This window comes from Amblyomma maculatum, chromosome 7 (assembly GCF_055883805.1).
Source record: "Amblyomma maculatum isolate TAMU_Amacu chromosome 7, ASM5588380v1, whole genome shotgun sequence".
Taxonomy (NCBI): Eukaryota; Metazoa; Arthropoda; class Arachnida; order Ixodida; family Ixodidae; genus Amblyomma; species Amblyomma maculatum.
In genome coordinates this window covers 36,231,602-36,258,673 of record NC_139350.1, presented here as the reverse complement: position 1 = coordinate 36,258,673, position 27,072 = coordinate 36,231,602, and the positions used below count along the sequence as shown (strand labels likewise).

Below are 27,072 nucleotides of genomic sequence, written 5' to 3'. Positions count from 1 at the left end.
TTGCGACTCATGGCGCAAATGTCAGGCGATCGGTAATTGGGTCCCAGGTCAGTCCCAGCACCTTCAGCACCCCAGATAAGAATCCTAGAGACTTATTTTCGCTGCCGTCTTGCCAAAATAGTCGGCGTAGCCTCTCATTATTCGAGAAGGAGTGGAACATCGCGTTGGCTTCGTTGTAGAGCTTCCGAGCCACTTCCTCGTCATCTGCGCCGGTTAGTAGGTCGTCTGCATAAAGGCTTTGCTGCAGCTGGCTGGCAGTGTAGGGAAACCCTTCCTCGCAAGCCTTCAAGTGGTGCTGAAGGGTAGCGGAGAGCAGAAACGGGCTTGCGGTGGTTCCAAATGGTACTCGCTTCATGCGCCACGTTTCAATGGGAGGCAATAAAGTAGCGGCCTGAGAAGTCTCTCGGAACCAAAAAAATTGCAGAGCGTCTCTGTCTCGCTCTCGCACTTCAATTTGCAGAAAGGCCTGCTCAATGTCCGCGACAAACGCAACTCGATACTTGCGAAAATTGAGCAATAGCCCGACGAGGTCTACCGTTAAGTTGGCTCCCGTTTCAAGGTTGTCTTTAAGACTCTTTGTACCTTTAGCGTGGGAAGAAGCGTCAAACACAACTCTCAATTTTCTGGAGTCACGGAGCACTGCTTGATGAGGCATGTGGTAAACGCAGCGGTTGCGGTCGGCCTTTTCTTCGACGCGTTCTGCCATGCCCAGAATACCGTACTGCCTGATCACCGCATCGTATTCGAGAAGGTCAGGAGCCCTTTTGAGTCGGTTCGCTAATTGGTTGAGGCGCTTCAGAGCAATTTCTCGGTTATCCTCACGCGAAATCTCGGTTTTCCAAGGCAACGCAACCTCGTAGCGGTTACCGACTCGCTTGATGTTGTCTTCGAAGAACTCTGAAGCTTGACACATTTTGTCGTTTTCCTCGACCTCCTTTACTCTAATTGATTCCAAATCCCAGAATTTGGTCAGAATATCTGTCGTCTGCCTCTTGATTACAGATGTTCGTAGTGCCACGTTTTGGAAGCAGTGGGTCTGCTCGGCATCGTCCTCATTGGGCCCTTGAACAGTCCAGCCCGCTGATGTTTCCACTGCTCTCAGTCGGTTTCCTAATTTGACCAATCTACCTGTGGTGAGGTCTTATATGTGGTCAGATCCGATAAGCAGATCAACACATTCTGTCCCGTTGTCGTTTGAGAATTCGGCCGGTTCGTAACCAAGGTACTTTAGTCATTTCATTATTCTCTGGTGGTGAGGGAATAGGTTGATCACAGATGGTATCTGTTTCCAGTACTTCGAGTTCCCGCTCGTCTCCGCGGTTAGTCTTTAGTGTAACCTTTACTCTTCGGAACTCGCATACGTCTTGGTGGCTTCCGAGCACACCGACGGTCAACCTCTCATGCCTGGGAAGCGTGCATCCCAGTTTCCGCGAGGTGTCAGCAGTGATGTAAGAGCACTGACTTCCTCTGTCGAACAGAACTCGTACCTCAGCCTTGCAAGTCTCTCCACCACATAATGCAGTTGCAGTCTGCAGCAAAACGGTTTTTTTTGGAAGTAGAGCCGTTTCCCGTTGCAGTAGTTTTGAGGCTTACTTGCGCGTTCGTTACGGTGCGGTTCGGTTCAGGTGGCCTGTTACCGGCGTACGAAGGGTCGCACATCGTGCTGGCACGCTTCTTGCGACCTTTGTTTCACTGCAGGCTTACGCGGCATGCTCGTGACTGATGTCCAGACTTCGTGCACTTGAAACATCGGCCGGACGACGACAAAAGTCGTTTCTTTTGTTCTAACGTTTTTGCGGCGTCACAGCTCGGCGTTTTGTGCTCGTTGGAGCCGCAGAAAAAGCTAGTCAACGAGGTAGCGTTTTGATGTAGCATCGCAGCTGATCGGACATGCCCGTCATGTGTTTTTCGATGCAGCTTTATATTGTCTTTAAGGCCTTCTCTAGGTTGTTGCTTGATGTCCATGCTTTGTAGTGCATTCAAATTCTCCAGACTTTCGACCTCTACTCTCAGAAATGAGAGAAGCTTTAAAAGCGAAGAAACAGTACCTTGGCCGCTTTCTTTCGTTGCGTGTGCCGACGCATAGGGAGGGAGCTGTTCGCAGGCGAGGCTGTCTGTGTCCGCAACGCACTTCCGGCTGAAGTCCAACAGGATGTCACGAGGCATCGCTCTTTGCACGATCGGAAGTAGCATCGAGCTGTAGGACTCCAGCTTTTGTCCGAGCGTCTCGAGGCCTTTGATGTGTGCCGCCAAGGTGTCGTACAGATGGCGAAGACCATGGATATCTTCTGATGAGCGCACAGGCTTGAAGTCGATCAGCCTCTTGAGATGTTCCTTAACCAGAAGCTCCTCGTTGCCAAACCGTTTCTTGAGCAGCTGGGTGGCATCGTTGTAACACCTTGAAGTCGGTGAAAGACCAGCAAGTGCCGCTGCCGCGTCGCCCGTGACTTATGCTCGCAGGTAGTGAAATCTATGCCAGACAAATCTTCGTTTTTATGTACTACCTGCTCGAACACTTCCCAAAATGGTTGCCAGTAAGACCGTCGTCCTGTGAATTTCATTAGGTCGATCTTCGGCAGCTTCACTCTTGTCTTTCCAGATGTGGCCGTCTGAGGGTCTGGCGTGGTCGTTTGAGTGGCTGGCGTGGCCGTTTGACTGATGATGCCACTACCCGCCGATTCCACCGCAGCCTGCGTTAATAATGGACCACTATCCACTTGAAGCTTTAGTCCAGCGAGGCAGGTTATGATCCGGTCTTGATATTCAAATACTTGCTCGTAGTCGTTTTCTGCGTCATCTTCCGGTACCAATACTTCAATTTCCGTATTGACAGTATCTAGTTTTTGCTCCAGCTTGCTGAGTCTAGCATGAAGCAACGTAGCTTCAGTAGTTGTGAGTGACGTTTGCTGCTCGTTGACTTCGCTGATGACCCTTGTAACTTACGAGCGCAAAACATTCCATTTCTTTAAAAGGCATTCCATTTTCCTCGCAATTAGTTAGCCAATAATTAAGCTCACCGGATCGATGACATCGGTAGTTGTGACCAATCGGTGCCGAGACGTCCCTGGCGTGGATGCGTAAAGCTGAGCAGTGAAAGAGAGCATTCAGCTCACAAATCCACGGCTAATCGAGTCCCGGGTTTCGGCACCAAACTTTTATCTGTCTTAATCGTTGTGTTCGTCGCGTCTGCGTTGAGATAATTTGGCCACAGAATAAAACTGCGGTGAAACTTAACAAACTGATTTAATGGCTACATGGCAGAACCTTTACAGAAATTCAAACTGACGACCGTTTCCTTCGGCTGGTTTTTGTCCGTTTTTGTCCCCGACAGATCCCCCCCCCCCGGAAATGACGTAGTCATTTGTTAGTCGGGGACAAAAACGGACAAAAACCAGATCAGAGGGACGTGTCAGGAGATGGCTGTTTTGTTCCCCTGATCGCCGGCCGAGCGGCCACTCGCGGGTGTGTGTGTTTTTGCGCGCTTGTGTGTGTGTGTATGTGTACGCGCCGCAGTGCTTTTTGGGAAATGGCACGGCTGCTCCTTGCCACTCCCGGCCAGTCGACCAGCGGCTCGTCGCCCGTCAAAGCGTCCCTCCCGCTTCACTGGCGCCGTTGAAGACAAACGCGGCCAATCGTGCTCGGAGTACCTTGAAAGATGCCGAAGGAAACGGTCGTCAGTTTGAATTTCTGTAAAATTTCTGCCATGTATCCACGAAATCAGTTTGTTAAGTTTCACCGGAGTATTATTCTGTGACGAAATTATCTCAACGCAGACGCGACGACAACAACGATTAAGACAACCTATGTTAGGAGCGTAGACGTTAACTATACGAATGCCAGAATTAGGTTCCACAGACAGGACGTCGCCCTCGGCATCGCTGGAGTGAAACAAAACCCTGCCGTGGCATGGTGGCATTAAAATAGTGCCAAGACCTTGAGAGCACCACGCGCCACACCTCACGTAGGGCCTGGTACCAAATGTCCTGTCGAAGCTGGTGATCTGGCAAATACGATGAATCTAGGTTTCGCAAAACCAAAATATCTATGTTTTATATCACAGCTAGATTACGGCGACAAGACATGCCACGACAGTTAAAAGTAGCTATCGTAAGTGATGCCGTTATTATTTGAAAGAAGCTACCTGAAAAACCAATAAACAAGACGTCCCAGCTAAGGCGGAATGATCGGAACATGAGACTTCATAGACGAAAACATTACTGGAGACTTGAAGCTGCCCCAACTTCGTGGTCGGGGGACCCCTCTTTAGTAGAGGAGTCGGAAATGGAGGAGCAAGAACAAGAGGACTAAGATGAATTTGAACAGGTACACAGAGCATTTGCATTCAACCACATCTCAAAACTAACAAGCCGACCGCGTTGACGAAAAGGGTGGTGAAAGAGAAGGGAGCTCTGTCTCACTAACCTCAGAAAAAGTCACAACCGTGACCCTTGCATAATAAACAGGAGTTAGCTTGGTGGAAAGAGGATGCTGGGGCTCACCAATGTCTATCTCTGGTTCTGAGCCCGAAATGTTCCCATTGATGGAGGAAGCCGCACCTAATTCCTCGTCCTCGCTGGAGGGACGCCTTCCTACCGCCACGACCACTCGCTTAGCAGCAGGCCGATCGGTCTTGGTCTGGGAGGAGGTGCTGTTGGATGCGGTGTCGTCGGCCGCTCAATCCTTTTGCGCCGAGTCACATTTGCCACCGTAAATCCAGCATTAACAGCGGAGGTTTTTGGCAACCTGGCAGTCAGGCCCGCTGTAGCGGCCTCTTGCAATACTGCCGCCTCGGGCTTCGTTTCAGCCATGCGTCGCCGGCCGCAGCTGCTGACTTGGCCGCCTCTGAGGCGTACGCCGCAGAGGGCGCGGCATAGGCCTCAGAGGCCTACGCCGCGCCTCGGATCACCTGCCTCGGATCATGCCGGCGTAACGGAGAGCTCTCCCACAGCAGCAGTCGCGGCAAAAGTGGCCTCCACTCCCACAGACGCACCATCGGCAATGGGGGCGTCACTGGCCCGCTGCTCCTGCTCTCCTCTGCTTGCCTCTGCTGTTCACTCAGTGGCGGTCTCCGTCCTGAGTGACGAAAGCAGTGACAGTTGCCCTGCGGTTACAGCCCACTGGCTCGGAGTGGCCGCGATAGTCGTCGATGCTAACGACCACTTGGTGCACTTTGAGATGGCATGGTCACCCCAGAAGCGCGCAAAACACTGCCTAAAAACTCTCATGACTGTCCGACGCGCAGCGCTTGGGAGATGCCCCTCGCGGCTTTAAAAGTTGTATAGACGCGTCACTCCATCGTACTCGCACTGCACAATTCGCTCATCGGACTTCAATTGGTTAGGAACTTCCCTAGCCATATCCATCTTGATCCTGAATTAGGGCTATGGACGCCCGGAAAACTCGGAGCATGCTCCATCTGCCTCGACTGAACCTTAGCGAGCGCCTCAAGCGCAGAAGCAAGCAAAGCGTACGGCTCATTCTACGGGTAACCAAACACTCTAACGAACCGGGAACAAACTCCATGGTACTGAAATGTAATCTCAACAGCCTTCACACGCACGACAGGATCATCTAGGAAGCGATGGACCACCTGTTTCGTCTTGAAAGTAATCTCGAAGCGCCCAGCACCAAAGTCCTGGGCGCAGCGTAAGTGAGACATATTGAACCGCTTGAAGAGATGCTCACACAAAATCATGTTACTTATGCCCTTCGGCACAAGAGCGCGAAAAAAAAACGGCCGAAGCCGCCTCCACGAGGATATGCCATAGTGGCGGCGGCGCCAGTCACCACGTGCTCGAGCAGGCATGCCGCGCAGACAAAACTGCTAACTTCTTGCCTCTGCTATCTCAAACAAGAAAGTAGTAACCGCTCACCAAAGCCTCGTGAGTGTCTCGAGATCCAGAGCGATAATCCAAGCAGCACGAAGCGATGGTAATCCGAGCTACGAGAAAGATGTCTACCGAAGAACCGTGCAAGTCATGGCGAAGTTTCGGACGGCAGCGACGGAACAAAGCAGGCGGACTGCGCGCTTCATGGGCCGAGACATTCGAAGGGCCCGGCTCACTCGCTATCCTGGCATCTTCTGAAGTACCATAGCAATTGCGTGGTGCACCTATGCAGGCCCCCATGGCGCGCAGCTAGGTGCCACTCGCATTGCGTCGGGCTTCAGTTAACTACCAGTGCCACACGAGCGAGACAATCCTGTTGAGCGCCTCCTTGCGCTGGTCCGGCTAATCTCTTAATTACCCCTGCCCCGAGACTTGACAGAGGGGACATTTGTCAGCGTCTGTTGATACATCTATTGAAGACGCCATGCGTGCGGCCCCACTCCCACCTCCCCCATACGCACCCATATAGCTCTCGCGTAAAAACAAGATGCATAGTGGAAAGCCTCATGATTTCTGGCAACCTGGAAAACTAAAGAAAAGTAACATCTAGCAGAGAACACAGACGACTTTTGCATTATGCTTCTGTCAACATGCGTTGCCGCGGCGAAAGCTTAACCCACGTTCTCTGGCTTAGCAGACGAGTGCTATACCATTTGTGCCTCCGTGGTAGCAATTCTCCGGAAGAGGAGGGACAGTGACTTGCCTCCTCATCCGGTACAACCTCGGAGCGGGCGGAGTTATATTGTTCGCCAGCTATCTAGTTCCATCACGAATCTACCTACAATATTCCGAAAAAATGTGTTCATCAAAGCGGCAGCTGTGCGTTCATTGCGCAGCCGTCGGAAACGAACACTTTCGCCACAAGGCATAGACCAGTAAATGCAGAATGTACCGCGCGCACTTAGAAGCAGGCAGCCAGACACAACTGTCCCGGTGCACACCGAGGACCACTATGTGTACTCTTCTCTGGCGGCCTTATCAACGCACGTAATCTCGCAGTGGCTCGCAGGACACCCGCGTGTTACAATTCGCAATGCTACAGCTGGCGGGAAAGGACGAGGATGGAAAGGTTACAGCGAAAGGCGGGAGTCTACTTTCAGGAAAAAAGGCCCGCACATACAGGCATCGAGGATAAATCACCAAGTTGATTTGCCCTTAATTGGTCTCTGAGCCGATGCAACAGCATTAGTGGACACGCACGTGACATACTTATCCCTGACGATACCGTATCATGAAGACGAATAAAATTCAGGACTTCTACCAGCTCGCACTTACAAAGGAGGGGTGGCGGGATACAGATTCGGGTCCGACAAGCCCGAACACTGCTTCCTAACGTTCACCATGAGACCACCGATCTAACAACCCGTGGCCATCGAGCCAAACCACAGTAGTCTGTACACGTCATAGATATATAACAAAAAGTAGTTTGATTTCAGAAATTTTCTCATAAAACGTGAAACTTAAATATATGTAACGACCTTTAGGTTGCTCGCCATGGGCGCTCGCTTAAAGCTTACAGGGAGGAGCTCAAAACGGGTTTGCTGCGCAACGCGACACCAAATCAGAGGTGGCATGCACTCTCCTTTAGTCTTATCGATGTGACCTCTACTGCTGCTACCGGGAGTCAACGGCTAGTGCCGACGACTTACCTGTGAGACGTAGCCTTGACCATAACCTGGACATCAACGGACCGCGACCTTCGAGTATTGGCGCGTGCACGAGGCGAACAACGCGAGCGCTGTGCCGGGGTAAAGAAAAAGAGAAGGCACGCTGAAACTGATTCCCCTTGTGGAGTCCAAGCAGAGAAGGCGGCACAAAATACAGCTTTAAAACTAATAGAGCAACGGTCTGCATTTCAGCGGGGAAGTCCGGCGTTGTCGGCCGGCTGCCTGTGAGAAAAATCACGCTGGTTTAAAATACGATATTTCAAGTGTAGAAGAAAACAAAACAAAGAAATGAACAAATTTCCCGAAGTAAAATTCAACGAAGGTGAAGTGGAAGTTTAATTGAGTCCCTTTATTCTGGAGTCAGGCCATTTAAGAAGCCTTTCCCTTAGTTTAGTAATAGCTACTGACGCATCGCAATGTAATGAAAAGGCGGGTGTGGGTATATATTGTCCGCATTTAGACTGGTCTTTTTCTTTCCAGCTTTCGGACTTTACCCCAATTTTTGAAGCGGAGGTTCCGGCGTCGGTACTCGCTTTACGGAAAGTGGCTGTAATTTCCGACTCTCTATCCTTGTGTTCATCCTTCTCTTCGTCACGGGATTCTGCAATAGTAAAAACCTTTCTCTCCCTAATTCCTCTACATTTGAAACTTGTACATACATATTGTCACGTAGTGGTGACAAGACCGTTGACACCAAAAGAAGACACAGGCTTGATGGTACTGAAATTAACTCTTTATTGGGCTGACGTGCGCCCGCAAAAGACCTACGCAACTCGGCGGCGGTGATAGCAACAAACGTGCTCGTCGATCGTCGAACAAATAATGACCGTCACACTCCTCAACGCTCAATTTAAAGGCTGCTCAGAACAATCTAAATAACATCGCAAACTGCTAGTAGCACAACCTGGAACATTGTAGAAACATACGCGAGTGATCAGAACCTTCGAGACAGATCTCGGCGCATCGTTCTCGACAAAGAAAACGATAACGCGTCGTATCGCGACAACGAGCATGAACAAACACGGGATACAGAATTGATAAAAGCGCCAGAATAACAATGATAAGGCCGCATGCCAGCGGCTGTCGAACAGGAACAAATAAAGATTTAAACAGTTCGCGGCATTACTCCCCCCTAGAAAAAACATCGCCTCGATGTTTCAAAATAAACAGACATGAATTAACATAAACATTGCAAAGCAAAGATGAATAGCCTTTAGCCTGCATAATATGGGCTTAAGGCGTAAAACAAGCACAATTTTTGGATGCGCTCGGCGCCGCTGCGATGCTGCCGTGCCATCGGGAACGACCTCATAGTTCAATTGTCCTAGTCGGCGAAGCACCTTGTAGGGGCCGGAGTATCGGCGTAAAAGCTTTTCGCTCAGTCCGCGGCGGCGAATAGGCGTCCAAACCCAGACTTGATCTCCTGGCTTGTACTCAGCATCGCGTCGTCGTAAGTTGTAACGTCGGGCGTCGGTTCGTTGCTGATCTTTGTTGCGCATTTGGGCGAGTCTTAGGGCTTCCTCTGCACGTTGAAGATAGGTGGCGACGTCCAGGTTATTCTCATCGGTTACGTGTGACAGCATTGCGTCAAGCGTCATCGTGGGCTCCCTGCTCTACACAAGACTGGACGGGGTCGACCTGGTTGTCTCCTGGAGGGCGGTATTATAAGCGAAGATGATGTAGCCTAGAATGGTGTCCCATGTGCTCGGCGTCGACGTACATTGCAATCATATCCGCAATAGTTTTGTTGAGACCATTTGTCTGGCAATGGTACGCAGTAGTCCGTCGACGACTTGTATGACTGTATTCTAGGATGGCTTGCGTCAGCTCAGCCGTAAATGCTGTTCCCCTGTCCGTGATGAGGACTTCTGGGGCGCCGTGTCGAACGAGAATTTGTTTGATAAAAACATTGCGACATCTGCCGCAGTACCATTCGGCGTATCGGCTAAGGTAGTCGGTGTCCACGATTATCCACTTGTAACCCTCAGATGAAGATGGAAAGGGGCCGAGAAGATGCATCCCAATTTGTTGAAAGAGCAGGATTGGGGGGCGGTATCGGATTCAGTAGCCTAGCTGGCCTGATCGGTGGCGTCTTGCATCGCTGGCACTAACGGCAAGTTTTTACGTAATGGGCAACGTCAGCAGGCAGTCGCGAGCAATAGTACTTCTATTGGATTCGATGCAACGTGCGAGAAAAACCGAGGTGCCTTGCTGATGGCTCGTCATTCAACGCATGAAGAATGTCCTGTCGGAGGTTTTTAGGCACGACAAGAAGCTGCGCTGTTTTGTTGGGAGCGAAGTTCTTCTTTATGATGACGTCTTTGCTTAAGGCGAACGACGACAACTGATGCCTAAACACACCAGGAGGAGAAGTGGTCTTGCCTTCCAAATAATCTGTTAGGTCTTTCAGCTGAAAATCTGATCGCTGTTGCTGTGCAAAGCTGTTGGCGCTTACTGGTCCCAGAAAGGCATCGTCGTCACCGTCCTTCGGAGGAACGTCGACGGGAGAGCGGGATAAGCAGTCTGCGTCTAAATGCTTGCGGCCCGACTTATATACTACTGTAACGTCAAATTCATCAAGTCGTAGGCTCCATCGGGCAAGGCGGCCAGAGGGGTCTTTCAAATTAGGCAGCCAGCAGAGCGCGTGGTGGCCGCTTACCACCTTGAATGGTCGACCGTATTGGTACGGACGGAACTTAGAAATGGCCCAGATGATCGCGAGTTGCTTCTCGGTCATCGAGTAATTGACTTCGGCTTTAGTGAGGAACCTGCTAGCGTAGGTGATTACCTTCTCCAGTCCGGCACTCTTCTGGACGAAAACGGCGCCTAGGCCCAAACTGCTTGCGTCGGTGTGAATTTCGGACTCGGCGTTTTCACCAAAGTGGCCAAGGACAGAAGGGAACTGCAGGCGGTGCTTAAGTTCGTCGAAGGCCGCTTCTGGCAGCACTTCCCATTTAAAAGGTACGTCAGCCTTTATAAACTGCGTCAACGGTTCGGCGATGCACGAAATATTTCTGACAAATTGTCGAATATAAGCGCACAACCCAAGGAACCTGCGCACGGCTTTCTTGTCAGCAGGCGGTGGAAATTTTGCGATGGCAGCTGTTTTCGCCGGATCTGGTCGAACACCATCCTTGCTTACGATGTGACCTAGGAACCGCAGTTCCTGGTAGGCGAAGTCGCACTTGGTTTTAACATTAGTCCCAATGATTTGATGGCTTCCAACACTGTCTGCAGCCGTTTCAGGTGGGCTTCAAAGTTTGACGAGAAGACAACGACCTCATCCAAGTATACCAGGCAAATCTGCCACTTCAAGCCCGCCAGCTCAGTGTGCATTACTCGTTGAAACGTCGCTGGTGCGGAGCAGAGGCCAAATGACATCACCTTGAACTCGAAAAGGCAGTACGGTGTGATGAATGCGGTCTTTTCGCGATCTCTTTCGTCGACCTCAATTTGCCAGTATCCGCTCTTCAAGTCCATCGATGAGAAGTACCTTGCATTGCAGAGCCGGCCCAGTGTGTCGTCGATACGGAGAAGTGGGTAGACATCCTTCTTAGTTATGCTATTCTAGCGGCGGTAATCGACGCAGAAGCGAAATGTGCCGTCTTTCTTCTTCACCAAAGCGACTGGTGCCGCCCAATGACTGTTGGATGATTGGATCACGTCATCACGCAGCATTTCCTCAACTTGATCGAGTATGGCCTGGCGTTCTCGTGGCGATATACCATAGGGGATTTGACATAGCGGTAGAGTGTTTTCCTCCATGATGATGCGATACTATGCCAACGGAGTTTGCCGCACATTCGACGCTGAAGAAAAGCACTCGCTGTAGTTTTCAAGAAGAGTGCGAATCCGGTCTTGTCTGTCTCGGGGGAGCACTGTGTTAATGTCGAAATTGGGCTGCTTGGCTGCTTGTATGCGAAACATGATTTACAACAGACTAATAACGAGAGCTACTAACGCTCTCATTATACCCGTAAATGTAGAGCCTAAATATCTGCCAATTCCTATCTGTGGTTATCGAGTACACAACCTAATAATCAAAAACTACAACTACGAGAAACTTGATATACACGCTTACTCAATTGCTTTTTATTTCATCATATCTGCTCCTGTATTGTGCTGAATAGTACAGTGCGCGACATTCATTACAGCTACTCGCTTCAGCACGGAGTGTATACAAGTAACTCACCGAATGATTTAACAAAATTGCCCTTTTTGAAACAACGAACACTCAATGCATGTTAAGAAACGTTATATTGTGTTGCTTTTCTGAGCCTTAATTCTTTGCTGAGCGCACACTTTCTGCAGATACGACGGTGGGAATTTGTGCTAAGTGTTTGTTAGAAGAACCTGTATAAAAGAATTCCTTAAATGCATGCACCATCTGTGTGTGTGAGAAAGAGCGACGTCTTTTAAGCAAAAAGGCAATTTATCCGACACCTATACATTTAGCAGATTCTTTTTTTTTTTTGCGTAGAGAAGGAAACTAGGATATAAGGAAGGAAATAGGGGCTTAATACGGCATTGGGTTTCAGTAATTTACTGTGACACCGAGATAACGTATGCATTTGTGGTAATATTGTATCAAAAGCAACTGATACTGTTTCATCTAACTTTATATCGTACTTTCACTGGTTTCTTTGCGTCTCCTAGGCATCGGTTCGTCTCCATGTAATTGGTAACCTATGGGTCACCGTTTGGTGGTGACATGTTTCCCCAAAAGTATCAGGTTGTGAGAACACATAAACAAATGGAGGTGCGCTCGACAACTGAGCGAAGAGACGTCGGTACAGCCTCAACCTCTGTAGCAGCGTGCCGATGAGGCGCCTTTGTACTCAGTCAGAAGAAACTAGAAGCTGAATGCTGCGGAACCAAATGTCGGGTGATATCACCGCTTATATAAGACACACGGATGGTTTCAATGTTTTATTCCATAATTCTTTTCCAGTTGTAAGGATTAGAAACAGGGATCTTGCGGTCACTGTTGAAGCTGCTGCAATTTCTGTGCTTTCTAGCAAAATTGTAAATTGATCTAGAAGAAAGGTAAGGCGCATTACCTGTCACAATTCGGGGTCGACACATGTTCCGTGCAGTAAGCGAAGGCAGAAAGGACGGAGAGAACGAAAAGAAAATCTGCCATAGTAGAGTTCTCCGGAAAATGGCGGCGGTCTGCAAATTTAGCGGAACAGTTGTGTGGAGACATCTTCTACAGGATAGCCAGCTGGGTTTCCCACTCCCGTGTCACCATCTCGTGAGAGAAATCATTCTGTTTGCTATTTTCTCATGGCGTGGGCGGCATAGAAATGCGTAACCCTACCATGCGCTTTGCGGCCCGGCCGCTCAGCTTCAAACAAGAACTCACAATTTTAGGGGTTGCTTTTGATCGCCATCCCACATTTTTACCTCATGCTAACTTCCTGCGGGACAAGGTAGAGGTACTCACTTTGCGCCTCGTCTCATGTCTTTCATTTCATCGTTCGATGACTCCCTCTTCTCTCCGTAGACTTTATTTTCAGGTGGTACCACCCGCCATTACCTTCGCTGCTCCAACTTGGTGGTCTCTCCTCGTTCATTCCCACCTTCAGGATAAGATAGTTACTATGCATCGTGTCCCTCTTCTCGCTCTCTTAGCAGCATTCCGTACAACGCGCATGGCTGCTCTCCAGGTGCTCCTCCGGGAACCTCCTCTACCCTTGGAACTGGACCCTATCTGCGCAGAGTACAGCCTCTTAAACAGTGCGGACCCCGTCACTTTTAGAGGTCACACCTATCTCCCATCTGATATTCTTCCACGCTTTGATCCCTGGTCTTTTTTTTTCGTGTTTGCCCATCTCCTTTTTTCTAATTTTCGTTTTCAGTCCTCCTTTTGTGTCCTTCATATCTTCACGGACGGTCCTCTACATCCCGCTCTGCGGGCGTTGCCTTTGCTGCATTTTCTTCTTGTGACGCGCGACTTAAAGTAGCTTAGTTTCACCTTGAGACAGCCTCCAGTGCCTTCTGCTCAGTCTTTTGCGTATCCCGAGGCTTTTTGTTACGCCTGGCGCGCCCCTTCTCCTTTACTCTTGCACATCTGCTCTGATTGCTTTTCTCTCCTTCAGGCTATTGATTCTCTTTCCACCCAAGATTTCCGCATCCACGACGTAGTTCTCCCTTGTCACCATTTCTCTTCACTATTCTGTATTTTATATCAGGTCCCTGCCCCCTGTGGTGTCTGGGGCAATTAGCTATAAGACAGGGCCGCCTCTCTGGCGTTGACGCGTGGCCTCCTACGGCCTTTGTATTTGTGGCCCTTGTTTGTGCGCACCCTAATGCGCACAAGTGTTCTAAGGCTCTGGGCATCCATCTAGACCGCTGATCACTCAGATACCTTCTTGTCTATTTTGTCCTTGCCATTCTTCGTCTACCCCTGTTTTTCCCACCGTCCCATTCTCTCGTTTCTCTCTTAACGTGCCACGGCCTATTTCCTTCGTACTTCCATCGCTTTGCACTTCTCTCTTCGCCTTTCTGTCTATGCGGTGAAGCTAAGGAAGACGTCATTCATTACCTATGCACCTGTCCAATCGCCGGAGGTACAGCAAAGCTACTGCCTGGGTATCCGAACTTTGTTCCCCTCAAGACGTCCCTTCTTTATTATCATCCGCTTGTTTTCGCGCGCTGCTTTTACGCATTGCCGTTTGCGTTTCTTTGCTTAGTCCGGTTCATCGCGTTCATTCCTGCCCCGATGGTTCGCAGCCCTACCGGTCATTACAAAGTTAACATGTCTTGTGGGGTCGTAGGCACCATATGGCCGATTTTGGTGGGCACCGGTCCTTCCCCAGCCATGTGTACATGTGAGTTTCTTGTTTGCATGCCCCCAGTGTTCTCGTTTAGTTTCATCTGTACTAAAACATATACTTATTCTGCATAGAGTGTTAGCCGACTTCTTCTCTTTGTTTTTTTTTTTAACTGGTTACGCATCAGTTCCCTTGTTCCTACCTGTTTCTCTCTTCTCCTTATTTTATTTTCTCTCTCCCATGCTTTTCTTTCATTAAACTTTATTTCTTTAGCCCTATGAGCTGCCCCCTCTCTCCTCCTCCCCTTGTGTTTTCATTCCCCTCGTCTTCTTTTCTTGACTTCTCTTCCCAGTTCCGCGTATCTTCCTTCATCGTGGCCACTAGCGAGCACATAGGAACGCTCTCGGCATGCTATATCCAGCCTTGTAGAGGGGCATTGTCTGTCATAAAACCACATTTTCCGCCGAAATTTGTGCCATGCTTTTCTTTTTCCTCTAATTGGCTTTTCTTTTATTTGCTCTTGGAAGTTTCTGGCTTTTTTATTATTTTCAATTGGGTTTTGCCAGCGGTAAACTCGGGTTCTTTGCGGAGTTTCTCCTCACATTTATTTAGTTTTTTTTTTGTCATCTTGAGAGTATTACAATAAAGGTCTTACAGCAATGAACTTGAGACCTTGGATCATTATTTCCTGTCCTGGTGCGCCCATTCGCCTCCATCCTAAAGCTCTCCCTTGTAATTCCTTGCATAAATTATCTTTATGATTAGCTGTTTCAAATTTACTTTCTTTAGCGCTACTCAGCTGGGCTTCAGCAGTAGGACTCCGTGCTAGCTCTCCATATTCCACTGTTTCTCCCCTTAAAATTGTTATTGAGTTGAAATAATGTTTTTTTTTTTTTCTGATCAGTAGGCCTTTTTTTCTAGCCTATTGCATATTTATATATATTAGTGTATATATTTCAATCTCATACGACACAGCATAATGACCATTTCTGCTGGATCCATGTGTGGCCAATCCTCCTCGCGGCTATGTGCCATTTTATAAGGGCTCAACAGCAAAAGCTCCATCGGCGCCATGAAACATCAAGAACGGGGAGGAGAAAGTAGAAGCAAGCTATACATGTGCTAGCTACGTGTATCACGTGCACCTCTGCCGCCAGAATCAGAACCCCGTGCTTCGGCGTGCTTTGCGATACGATAAGTAGTTCCTATTGCACTAGCAGAAATCGTTCGCACTCCATTGGCAACGTCAACAGAAAGTGTTATACCCATGTTCACAAATGCATTTCCCTGAGGGAATAAGCTGTAGCGCTTTCTCTAGACGTGTTAGGCTTTCATCACTAATACTACTAATCGCATTGATAAAGACGAAGAAGAAGGGAGTTGTGATGCGGCTCAGAGCTATAAAAAGGCTCACCCATGCCCTTGTCTAGCCGTCGTCATCCTGGGAGCTGGCTTTGCGCAGGGGAATCGAACATGAGCGAGATTGTGAACGAGCAGGCGGAGCAGTGCAGGAACGATATGGGAGCAAAGGTAAGCAGCGCTTCCGACTCCGATGTTTTTCGCAGCTCAGAGCTCGTCTCTTCCAGAAGGTTGAGGTGCGTTTTACGCTGGCCACACTACCACCCTTAATGCTATTTTCGGGACTCTCAATTCAAATTACGGGCTTAAGTACCGGCTTTTGGGCCAGCCGCGGTAGATAGTAGGTGCTGTTCTTAGCTGCTTAGGATTAGGATTCTGTGTGCGTGTTAGAGCTGCGAACCATAGTGCCCCACCCGTTTTTTTATCTCTTCATTCGCGTTGACGGCTGCTTTCATTACTCGAACAATAACACATCCGACATACAGAACAGTATTCTCTAGTAATGCAGACTGGATGGCGTCACGTTCCGGTTGTTGCAGCTTTTTGCTTCTGCCTCTGGATCGGTGTCAGAGGCGGAATTTGGGTTGATGTGGCATTGGTTGAAGCATTCGAAGAATACTTAACCTGCTCTGGCGTGTGGTATACCGTTTCGGCAAATCATTCATGCTCGCGCCTACAAAGGAGGAGAAGCCTACGAAATAAATATTTTGAAGTGTTGTTGATGCGAAAATAAAGGAAAGCATGGCGCCGTAGCTGAGCATATATAAGAATCAGCTGACATCAGCAGCCGCATTCTGATCCCTTAGCGCTATCACCGCCAGTCCCTCTCATCCTGCCTCTCGTGACTTTGCAGACGTAACCTAACCTAACCTACGTATGAATGCGAAAACCTGAGATCGATTAGGAAGAAGATTAGGGCAGATTGCGCGGACTAAGACATGAATTAGGCTTGGCTGGTCGTAGTCACCCATGTACACTGCACAGACTATCTCAAGGACCACTGGCACCACTTGGCCGTGCCGATGACGTCAGGGCAACTTCCCAGAACCACCTTTCCTGGAAACTTCGATGTGTGCCGCTAAATGGGATATATAAGGCTAACATCATCTTGAAATAAGTAATATGTCTCAGAACATTTCGACGCAATCTTTGTAATAGACAATTGAATGTACAGGGGTAGGAAAAGGTCCCAGTCCACAGCTTTGGCTTCTGGTCAGCATATTCTGCCACTTGAGATCCCATCAAAAGGATCAATTATCTCATAGGTTAGAATAATGCTTTTTGTACCATGCACCGACACCCTCAGACTTTGGGCAGTCGTAGCTGCCTCACTATACTGTTCAGAAGAAGACCATGTGGCCTGGAACTTTTGACTACCCCGGTACATATTTGGGGTTTTTCAACTAAGTGTCAATCATTTCAAAGGGCCAAATGAATTGGGAGAGTTCTGCTGGAAGTGGTGCTGGTGATAAACAGGGATTTGTAGCAAATGAATAAGTGAATTAGTATTATCATATTCCTTCAGTGCTTTTAAGTTTCATGAAACTTCTCCACTCTGGGAGAGCTTGGTACGCCGCCCAGAGCAGGCGCACGGCGGCACATGTGTTTGTGGACGGCGGAGCAGGCGTCCATCTGCGTGTAAAGGGATGTATTTCAGAATACTTTGTAGGGTCTTCGTTCGCGGCTGTTTATTTGGCGCTTTGCCAAAGTATACGAATGCGCTTGTTTTCGTAAAGCCATTACGCTCTGCGAACGATGATGTCAGCTTGATGCGTGAAGGACTGGCGCTAGCAGCATGGATGTAAAGGTGTCGCTTCGTTGTTTCATGTATGGCATCTAACTACGACAGGCGTGAAGTTGTTTCATGTATGGCAACTAACTACGACAGGCGTGAATATGCGCCATCCATAAACAAGAAGTTTGTGACCTCTGACTTGGCTCAACAAACGTTTGTTTTACTGGGAAATATCTAGGCACCATGCATCGGTGCGTTACGATAAATTCGAAGCAAATGCAAACTTGTGTCTTTGAAAAGCTCCCAAAACTGGTAACGGTAGCAGTTACGGAAACGTTCGAAGAGATCCCATGGTATTTAATGGTGACAAAATCACACCCTGTCTCCAAATGGCACCGTATTTTATTATTTCTGAAATGCTGCGTACATGTTTCCACTCGGATAAATATCAATGCTTTGAAAGCGACTGTGGATATTAAATTCCCAACCAGCGAGGCAGACAGCGTGTATTTATTCATCTTTAGATAAGCTCAGAGCCAGAAGGCATTGCAGAAGGGAGCGGGAGGAAATATACATAGAATAACGCAGCATAGAAAAGAAAAAAAAAATGCGCTTAAAGCGTCATATAAAAAGACAGTTTCTTACGAAAAAGAGGAACGCTGAAGCAGGTGTAAATAATATTGACAAAATATATCACATATAGCAGCTGGTAATGTCGACTACTCGCGAATGCATTGCGTGTTCCGAGCCGTAGTTCCGTTATCAGCCCGTTCTGCTTTTCGTTGGTCTTCTGATGCCTGCCAATTTGCTCTTACTTTACGTGCTTACTTTACAGCTGTACTTTTTATCAGTTTTTGTGGTTATGGTGCTCGACTGCTGTGCCCTACGGCGCGGAATTGAATGCCGGCCTTGGCTTTTTGTTGGAGCGAAAACGCTAGGTGGCCGTGTGCTCCGTGCGATGTAAGTTAAATTTCCCGAGCCCCTTGCCTCTCTCATAGCTTGTCGCGTTTCATGACATTACCTCATGCGCGTCGCTAATGAGATGTAGGACATTCAAATACCCTGAGAGAAGCAAAGTTTTTACCGTCGTTTAGCCGCGCTTTATTGAGCCCCAAATACTTTCTTGATATCTGCGCTGCTGAGTGTGCGATTCTTTGCTGGTGCTTGCCAGCCCCTATAAAATTTTCGTTCGGAAATCCTTAACTTTTTTCCTGACTTCCGATTTACGTGAGAGTATATGAATACTTTGTACATTGTGTACAAGAAGGCTGTTTTAGTTTACGCTTGTGCACCGCCCATGTCAGAGGTGACTAGGCTGGGGAAAATAATTTTAAATACCTCAGTACAAAGGCGCAATGTGTATTTAAGCGCATCGAAATTAAAAACACTGTTATTTGGTCGTGGTCGGAAAATTTCGCGACACTGCGTCGTAGAATATTCCATTTACAAAGCACAGAGCAACGCCGTCAAAATGGTAAACCCATGTGCGCAATAGTGTACAATATTAAACTCAAAAGCCGAAGTGCAAATGTTTTGCGCTGAGCAATTATCACGAGCTACAGAATGCACTAGTCAGCGCCTGATTGCCGTGCACCGCAGCAACGAGTGCGGCATTTTGCACGTTCTAACGCTGCAGTCTCAGACGCTTAGTTATCAACGATGAAGTGACGTAGTGTAAACCTCTGTTGATATCGGATGACCACCTGAGCAAGCCGGGCGAGCAGCAAGCGCAATATGAATCCATTCAGTGCTGCTTGCTAACACGGCCTTTGCCTTACCGCGACCTTCTCCGCGATCACTCGTGTGTTGTAGGCTAATGAGCACACCACACTATTCGGTAATGTTTTAGTGTGCCACATAAATAAACCTCCCGTCAGGAGCGCCTTGATTATACAAGCTTAAACTGTACTACTGTTACTCACTTGTTTCAGTTTCGCACTAAGCAATAAAAACAGTACAAAACCGCAGGAGCGGGAAAGCGCGAATTTCGGGTGCAAATTCGCCGTACGCCGCCGGCACGGCTGGCCGCTCACGGCCCCACAATCGGCAGTGGCGCCCTTCGCGGCCGCTTTTGTCACCGAACCAAAATTCGGAGGGAGTTTCATGACTATTTCGAGTACGGAAGGATTCTGGTATTTTCTTAAAGCTAGGAGAGGTTGTTAGGCTGCTGGCATTTATGGTTGGAAGGGTTTTGTTGCGTAAAAAACTTTTCGTATAAATGTTTTGATTTTGTTTGTTCACAAGATTTTCTTACGCATTTTTTATTCTCCTTTCTCTAGGCACCTGTCATTCAGGAGGCAGCGGACACGAGCCTCGTCTATTTAGAAAACAGTGACGTGAGCTGGAGAAGGAAAGGCAGTGGTCGACCTTTCTGGGGCGGTGAGAAATTCTAGTAAACACTTTTAAGGTGCCTTCAGGAGAAGCTGTTCGGTTTGTTACAAGGGTGGATGCTTGGAGAATATTTTGACTGCCTCTAAAAAAGAAGCAGCTTTTAAACAGGATCCACTTGAGGGATGTTGTCGTTACAATCATAAGCACTTGAAAGGTCTTCGATGTCTGGGGCCGTATTCCGAGTTAACGTCCTTATTTAAAGTGTCGCTTTCTCCTTCAGCTCGCGTCACCTGAATGGTGTGAAACACCGGAACCGGATGTCAGTTTGACTGCCACCACTTCCAGATCCGGCGTTTCCACGAATGAAGTGACTCGAAGTCAGGGAGACAGCGACATTTTCGATAACTATGCCAACTCGGGCCATGCTTCCTACAACAGCCGCTTGCTTGCGGCATGCCTATTTTCTTGCATCGAAAACATTATGATGTTTTGTTTTTCTAATAGCTTGTTACATATGGGGAGAGCAAGGATTAGTTTTGTCCTATCTGAGCTTGAGTGAGACGTAGCGCACAAATGGGTAGACAGATTAAGTTAATTGACATATACGTGTCACTAATATCGGAATTCTACCGGGAATCACCTGGCAAAGTAGTGGGCACGTTCGATACTCACCGAATATTTATTGCATGCTGTTCGCTCAGTCATAGCTTCACATAGGAAGAGATTTATTTTCGCGCATTTTGAAAGCCATCGATATCGCGAACAGCTTTTTTAGGAGATTGGGAACGGTTTCCTCAGTAATGAAGCAATAATCTTGAAACCTCCTATTTATTTTACATGGCACTGCCGTAACAGTTATTCATTAATGCGGCTGGATATCACATTCAACACACTTTATGCGATCCACCATTGCCAAAGGAACAGTTTTCTCGCTAAATTTCTGCTTGTTTAGCTGAAAAAATATATTGTGGGAAGCGGGAATATTAGCAATTTTTCGGTCTTGTTGGCATTTCTTTGCGGTTTAGGGTGGTACTACAATTTTCGGTTAATTATTATAGGTTCTTCAAAGTGACATTCAGTTTTGGAAAAGAACATCGCCGTTAGCACATGACATCACTAAAATATCAAAGTGACGACCATTGAAAAACCGCCAATACACGTTAAATTCATGCGGTACATTTATGCAATCGCCGTGTAAGCTGCTGGTGGACGTATGGTCCGGCGGTCTGCGGCCCATTGCATATGTGTAGAAATGGGGAAAATAGTAGCTGCAGTTCCCGATTTTTGAGTCTGGATATTGGAAGTTGCACATGCAAATAAATGATCTCTGTGTGGTTATTCATCGGTTCTTGCTTTGTAATTCATGGAAGGAGCCTCGAGAACAAATGGCTTCCAGTCGACTGCAATAAGAAACCCACTCTTGTTAATTCGAACAGCCGTGAGAGCACAGCTACATGAATGAGTCGAAGCAAAACAGTCCAGCGATGTTTCCAACAAGAATCCCTTCTTCGAGATGGTCAAATTAGCTCCCTTCCTGTTGACGTTGACATAATACAATGCACAGTTTGCTCAGATGCTCAGTCAAATAAGTGTTATTGACTCTAATCAGGGAACCTCATGTCAACAAAGATGACGATTCCCGTATTAATTAATCTTGCCAGACAGCGGAAGCAGAGAACCTGTTTCTGAAATGACAAGGTACTTGCAAATAAATTCCAGAAGGTAAGCACGACATGAAGGCATACAGCCAGCAGATTTAAAGCTGATCGCGTTCATTCCAGCAAAACGGGCCAATACATTTTCCTGGAGCGACATGAGTTGAATACGCAACAGAAATGATGATACAATAGAGAGGAACGTTTCGTTGAGCAAAGCAACTGCAATATTTGCTGGGTTAATGCGATTATAGTTTTGTTCGAACAGTTCGATCCTAGTAAGTTTGTTCTGACATGATCATCTTGAAATCAGGTTAGGCGGTACATTGGCACATGTGCTGATTCCCGCCTAAAACTGACGATTCGACCGTGAAGTCGTCCTCGGAATGGTCGCCATATCAAGATGAATACGACGACGTTATTGTGCGAGCGGAAATGAGTGCAATCAACATTTTGCAGTCACTAATACAGGTATGCATGAGCCGAAAATGTGAGATCGACCCCGGATTGAGCCATAGGCTAGAGACCCTCATGGCTAGAGGCCCAGCCAGGGACGGCTTGAATCAGGGTCCTGAATTCGATAGCGCTGAAGCTTCTTCCGCTGCTCTAACTTGTGGCTGGAATGACTAGGACGGTCTTTAAAAGAACGTCGTGGGAAACAGAGCGAATCATGTACCCAAATACTCGTTGAACTGGTTTCGCTCGGCAAAGCGCGTTGCAGCGACATTGAGCTCAACAATTACGAGGCAACTTTAGAACGATGGTTGTTTTCACTACAGAAGTTGTGCCCCGCTTCCACCGAGGCTATTTTGTTTATGACAGTGTTTTGTATCATGACACTGTCTCGTATCGTACGAAACACTGTCATAAATTTCTACAACCAAGAACCGAATTCCATGGGAGTTTAACGGGAAATATTTGTACAAAGTTCGCTAAAGGACATCCCCCCACCCCCCCAAAAAAAAATCCATTCCACCAACCTATAAACGCATGTTCGAGGCTCCGGCTGTCTACACAAAACACACACACACACACACACACACACACACACACACACACACACACACACACACACACACACACACACACACACACACACACACAGATATATATATATATATATTGTGAGCGCAGCGCGTGACCATCGCCATCATCATCATCACTGACTGCTGCTCGGAGCGTCGCGCGCTGTGTGCCAGCTTGTTCTGGAAAAGAGCAGACGTTTGTGCAAGTGCTGTTCCACAAGTGGCGGAGGTGCGATTCGTATTCCCCACCTACCGTTCTACCTGGAGCTCCGTTCAGGCCTTCGCTTGCGTCAACGGCCCTGGGCTATGGATGAGGGCAACGGTGCTCGCTCACCCCCTGCGTCTCCTGCTCCTACTGCGGCTGCCCCTGCCTGGACAGTCACCAGCCGCCAGCGCTATCCCCAAATCTTTGCTGGCCTTCGCGGTGAAGATGTCGACGACTGGGTCGACAACTACAACAGGGTCAGTACATTTAACCGCTGCGATGACGCTCATAAACTGCTCAACGTCGTCTTCTACTTGGCTGACGTCGCCAAAACCTAGTTCCTCAATCATGAGGATGCCATCGCTGACTGGCCTACATTGACGGACCAGCTAAAGAAAATTTTCGGCACTCCGGCTGGTCGCTCAGAGCAGGCAAAGAAAAAACTTGAAGCTCGTCTCCAGGAGCCCGGCGAGTCCTATACGTCGTATATCGAGGACGTTCTGGCCCTTGTCGCCGTGTCGACGCTGCTGTGCCTAAATCTGAGCGTGTTCAGCACTTAATTAAGAGCATCAACATTGCTGCTTTCAATGCCTTCGTGGTTAAAAATTCGTCGTCCGTGTCTGACATCACATCCACATGTCAACGTCTGGCCCAGCTACAGCTGTGCCGCCTCATGCAATACCCCAGTGATGGCGGCTCCCTCATAGATGTAAATTTGCGGTCCCTAATACGCACCATGATCCGAGAGGAGCTCTACGGCCTCACCAACCCCTTTGCTGTATCTCTAACTCTTCCGCCAGCAACGGTGAATTTGCGCAGCATCATCAAAGATGAACTGACGAATTTAAACTGCATTGTGGCACCTGCCCCACCTCACATTGCCTCCCAACCTACCTCGCCGCCTCCCATCGCCTCCCAACATCCTTTGCCAACGTATGCCGAGATTACTTCACGTCAACCCACCCCGGCTTCCCCGACTTGTTCGGCACCCGTGTGCGGTCACGTCACTGCCATGGCACCATATCCTACAGTGCACCGTCCTGTTACAGCCTGGCGCCCCTCCCGCCCTGTGTGCTACTATTGTGGGATACATGGCCACATTGCCCGTGTCTGTCGCCGCCGCCAGCAAGATGAGCAACGGGGTTATGCTCCGTTTGAACGTGCCCGCGTGCGCCAGCCTGATGATTCTACACTGCCCTACTCAGATTTTTACGGGCGTTCTTCCTCTCCTCCGAATTCCACCGATGTTTCACGGCCCTCGCGTCCTTCCCGACGCCGATTTCCTTCGCCTTTTCGCCGCACGTCACCGCTTCGTCCTGCCTCGCAACCCTTCCAACCTATAAGTAACTGAAGCAGTTTTTGGAAGGTAAGCTGCTTTGAGTTCGAAATCTACAATTCCTCCTGGGCGACCGTCGAATATGTTAGTAGTGATTGTTGAAGGATTGTACGTTGAGACCCTCATTGACACCGGCGCCGCTTATTCCGTCATGCATTTCTCTGTGTTCTCATCTGCGCAAAGTTCTAACGCCATACATCGGTCCGCCACTTCGTGGAGCTAATGGAACGTTTATTAAACCCACCGGCCAATGCACAGCACGTGTCTTCATCGATAACCAGCGGCATCATATTGAATTTATTGTGCTCCCCACGTGCGTTCATCTCATGATCTTAAGGTGGGATTTCTTATCGTCGTCGTCCGCCCTCATCTCTTGCCGTGAGCGCCTTATTCATCTTGCGGACCCCGATATATTACAGATTTGATTGTTTACCACCACACGTGTTCGCAGCAGGTGATTTCGTTTTGCCTCCAGGACGGGAGCACCTGATCATTGTGGCATTGGACTACCCTCTCGATGGCGAGGCGTTCGTTATGCCCGCACCTCGGTGGACCTCCGACGGCCTAGCTCTTGCCTCGTGCCTCACCTCCTTCACCCGTGGTTGCGCGGTGGTTGCGGCCCTCAATACAACTCTCCAGCCATGCTTACTGCCCAGAGGAGCCACAGTTGGGTTTACTTTTGACGGCGATCCCGTTCCCCTCACACCCTTTCCAGCGCACCACCGCCTGCTGCCAAGCCCCTCATTTCCGACATCCTCTGCGCTCGCTGCCGCCATCAGCCCTGACCTTACATCCGAGCAGTATACAGCTCTGCTAGACGTCCTCTTGCGGCACCGAGAGTCTTTTGATGTGTGCGCCTCAGCGTTGGGGAAGACCTCCGTCACCTCACGCATAGAGCCGGACGGCTCTGCTATTGTTCGACGACGGCCGTATCGCGTTTCAGCAGCAGAACGCAACGTCATTGAGGAGCAAGTTGCTGACATGCTTACTCGAAATGTCATCCGGCCATCCACGAGCTCTTGGACCTCACCTGTGGTTCTCGTTCGAAAAAAAAAAGATGGCTCAGTCCACTTCTGCGTGGATTACCGGACATTTAACAAGATCAGGCACAAGGATGTTTACCCTTTGCCTCGTATTGATGAAGCATTAGACTGTCTCCACGGCGCTGAGTATTTCTCCAGTCTCAACCTCCGCTCGGGATACTGGCAAATTCCTATGCACGATGCAGACAAGGACAAGACTGCCGTTTCTACCGCCGACGGTATCTACGAATTTAACGTGATGCCTTTCGGACTCTGCAATGCGCCGGCCACATTTTAGCGCATGATTGATACAGTGCTTCGCGGCATGAAATGGAAAACATGCCTATGTTACTTCGACGACATCATTGTCTTCTCGTCAAACTTCGCTCAGCACTTACAGCATCTCACTGAAGTCCTCACGTCCCTTGCCAGGCGGGGCTTCAGATGAATACCATCAAATGCCACTTTGCCAGTAAGACCATCAAAGTACTCGGCCATGTCGTCAGTAAGGCAGGAACCCAGCCTGATAGCGAAAAAATTGCGGCTGTCTTTAATTTTCCTCGGCCCCAACGTCAGAAAGATATTCGCAGCTTCCTTGGCTTAGCCTCCTACTTCCGCCGTTTTATTCGGAACTTTGCGACAATTGCGGCCCCGTTACACAAGCTCGTATCTTCCCAAGTTTTTTACACCTGGTCCACTGAATGTGAAGACGCCTTCAAAGCTTTCAAGCAGGCACTCACTTCCACTTATGTGCTTCGCCATTTCGACGCTGACGTACACACCATACTTCACACAGACGCCAATGGCCACGGTATTGGCGCGGTTCTCTTGCAACGCAACGCAGTGTCTGAAGAGCAAGTCGTCGCATACGCCAGTCGTACGCTTACTGCAGCTGAGCGTAACTATACTATTACGGAGCAAGAGTGCTTTGCCGTCGTTTGGTCGGTTCAAAAATTTCGACCTTATTTGTATGGCCGCCCCTTCACCATTGTCACAGACCATCACGCACTCTGTTGGCTGTCATCGCTGAAGAACTTATCGGGTCGACTGGGTCGCTGGGTACTACGTCTTCAAGAATACACCTTCACCATCACTTATAAATCTGGGCGAAAACAGCTCGACGCTGACGCCCTCTCTCTCTGCCCATTGATACCGACTGACGCGGCCCCACATACGGTCTCCTCTCCCTCCTGTAATTCGAGTCAGCCTTCGGCTGGCCACCTGAATGTGGCACCCATCGCTATAGCTCCACTCGAGAACAATGCTGATTTCTCGTCCCTGCAGCTGACTGACCCTTACTGCCGCACAATTATCGCTGGCCTCCGTGGAGAATCAGTTGTCCCAAACAGTCGCTTGCGCCGTCAGCTTCGTCGGTTCCGATTTCACCATGGAACACTTTACCGCGACGTTTATCACCCTACGGGTCAACGCTGGGTACCCGTTGCCCCTTGCTCCCTTCATTTTAAAATTATTAAGGCTTACCACGACTACCCCACCGCTGAACATTTAGGCCACTTTAAAACTTACGACCGTATCAAGAGCCGCTACTTCTGGCCTGGGCTTTCTGCCAGCGTCGCCAAATACATTTCATCATGTCCGTCTTGCCAGCATCGCAAGCGTTCAACATCCCCTCCTGCTGGCCTACTGCAACATCTACCTTGCTCATCTGTGCTTCTTGATGCGGTCGCCATTGACTTGTTTGGTCTTCTCCCTTTGACGTCAGACGGCAACCGTTTTGTTGTCACTGCCATCGACCATCTAACGCGGTACGCTGAAACCGCACCTCTTCGCTCCGGTGCCGCCTCTGAAGTCGCCGATTTTTTCCTGCGTGCGATAGTTTTGCGTCATGGTGCTCCTCGTATTCTCATAAGCGACCGTGGAAAGACATTTCTTTCTCAAGTCCTTGAGGAAGTACTGCGCGCAGCCAACACCGTCCATAAGACTTCTTCTAGCTACCACCCTAAGACCAACGGACTCATCGAGCGCTTTCTTCGCACTTTGTCCGACATGATATCCATGTATATCGCTCCTGATCACCGGAGCTGGGACAACATTTTACATTTCGTCACCTGC

General features: G+C 48.8%; 1 protein-coding gene across 1 annotated transcript in view; it reads left to right on the top strand.

Annotated features, from left to right (window-relative positions):
• The first annotated feature begins 15,804 nt into the window (after window positions 1-15,804).
• The window catches only part of LOC146182982 (uncharacterized), a 109,964-nt gene continuing 98,696 nt past the window's right edge, over window positions 15,805-27,072 (top strand). Inside the window, exons 1-2 of the mRNA XM_084608316.1 lie at window positions 15,805-15,861; window positions 19,705-19,804. Coding sequence (XP_084464442.1) covers window positions 15,805-15,861; window positions 19,705-19,804 — 157 coding nt within the window. The remainder of the gene's footprint in view (window positions 15,862-19,704; window positions 19,805-27,072) is intronic.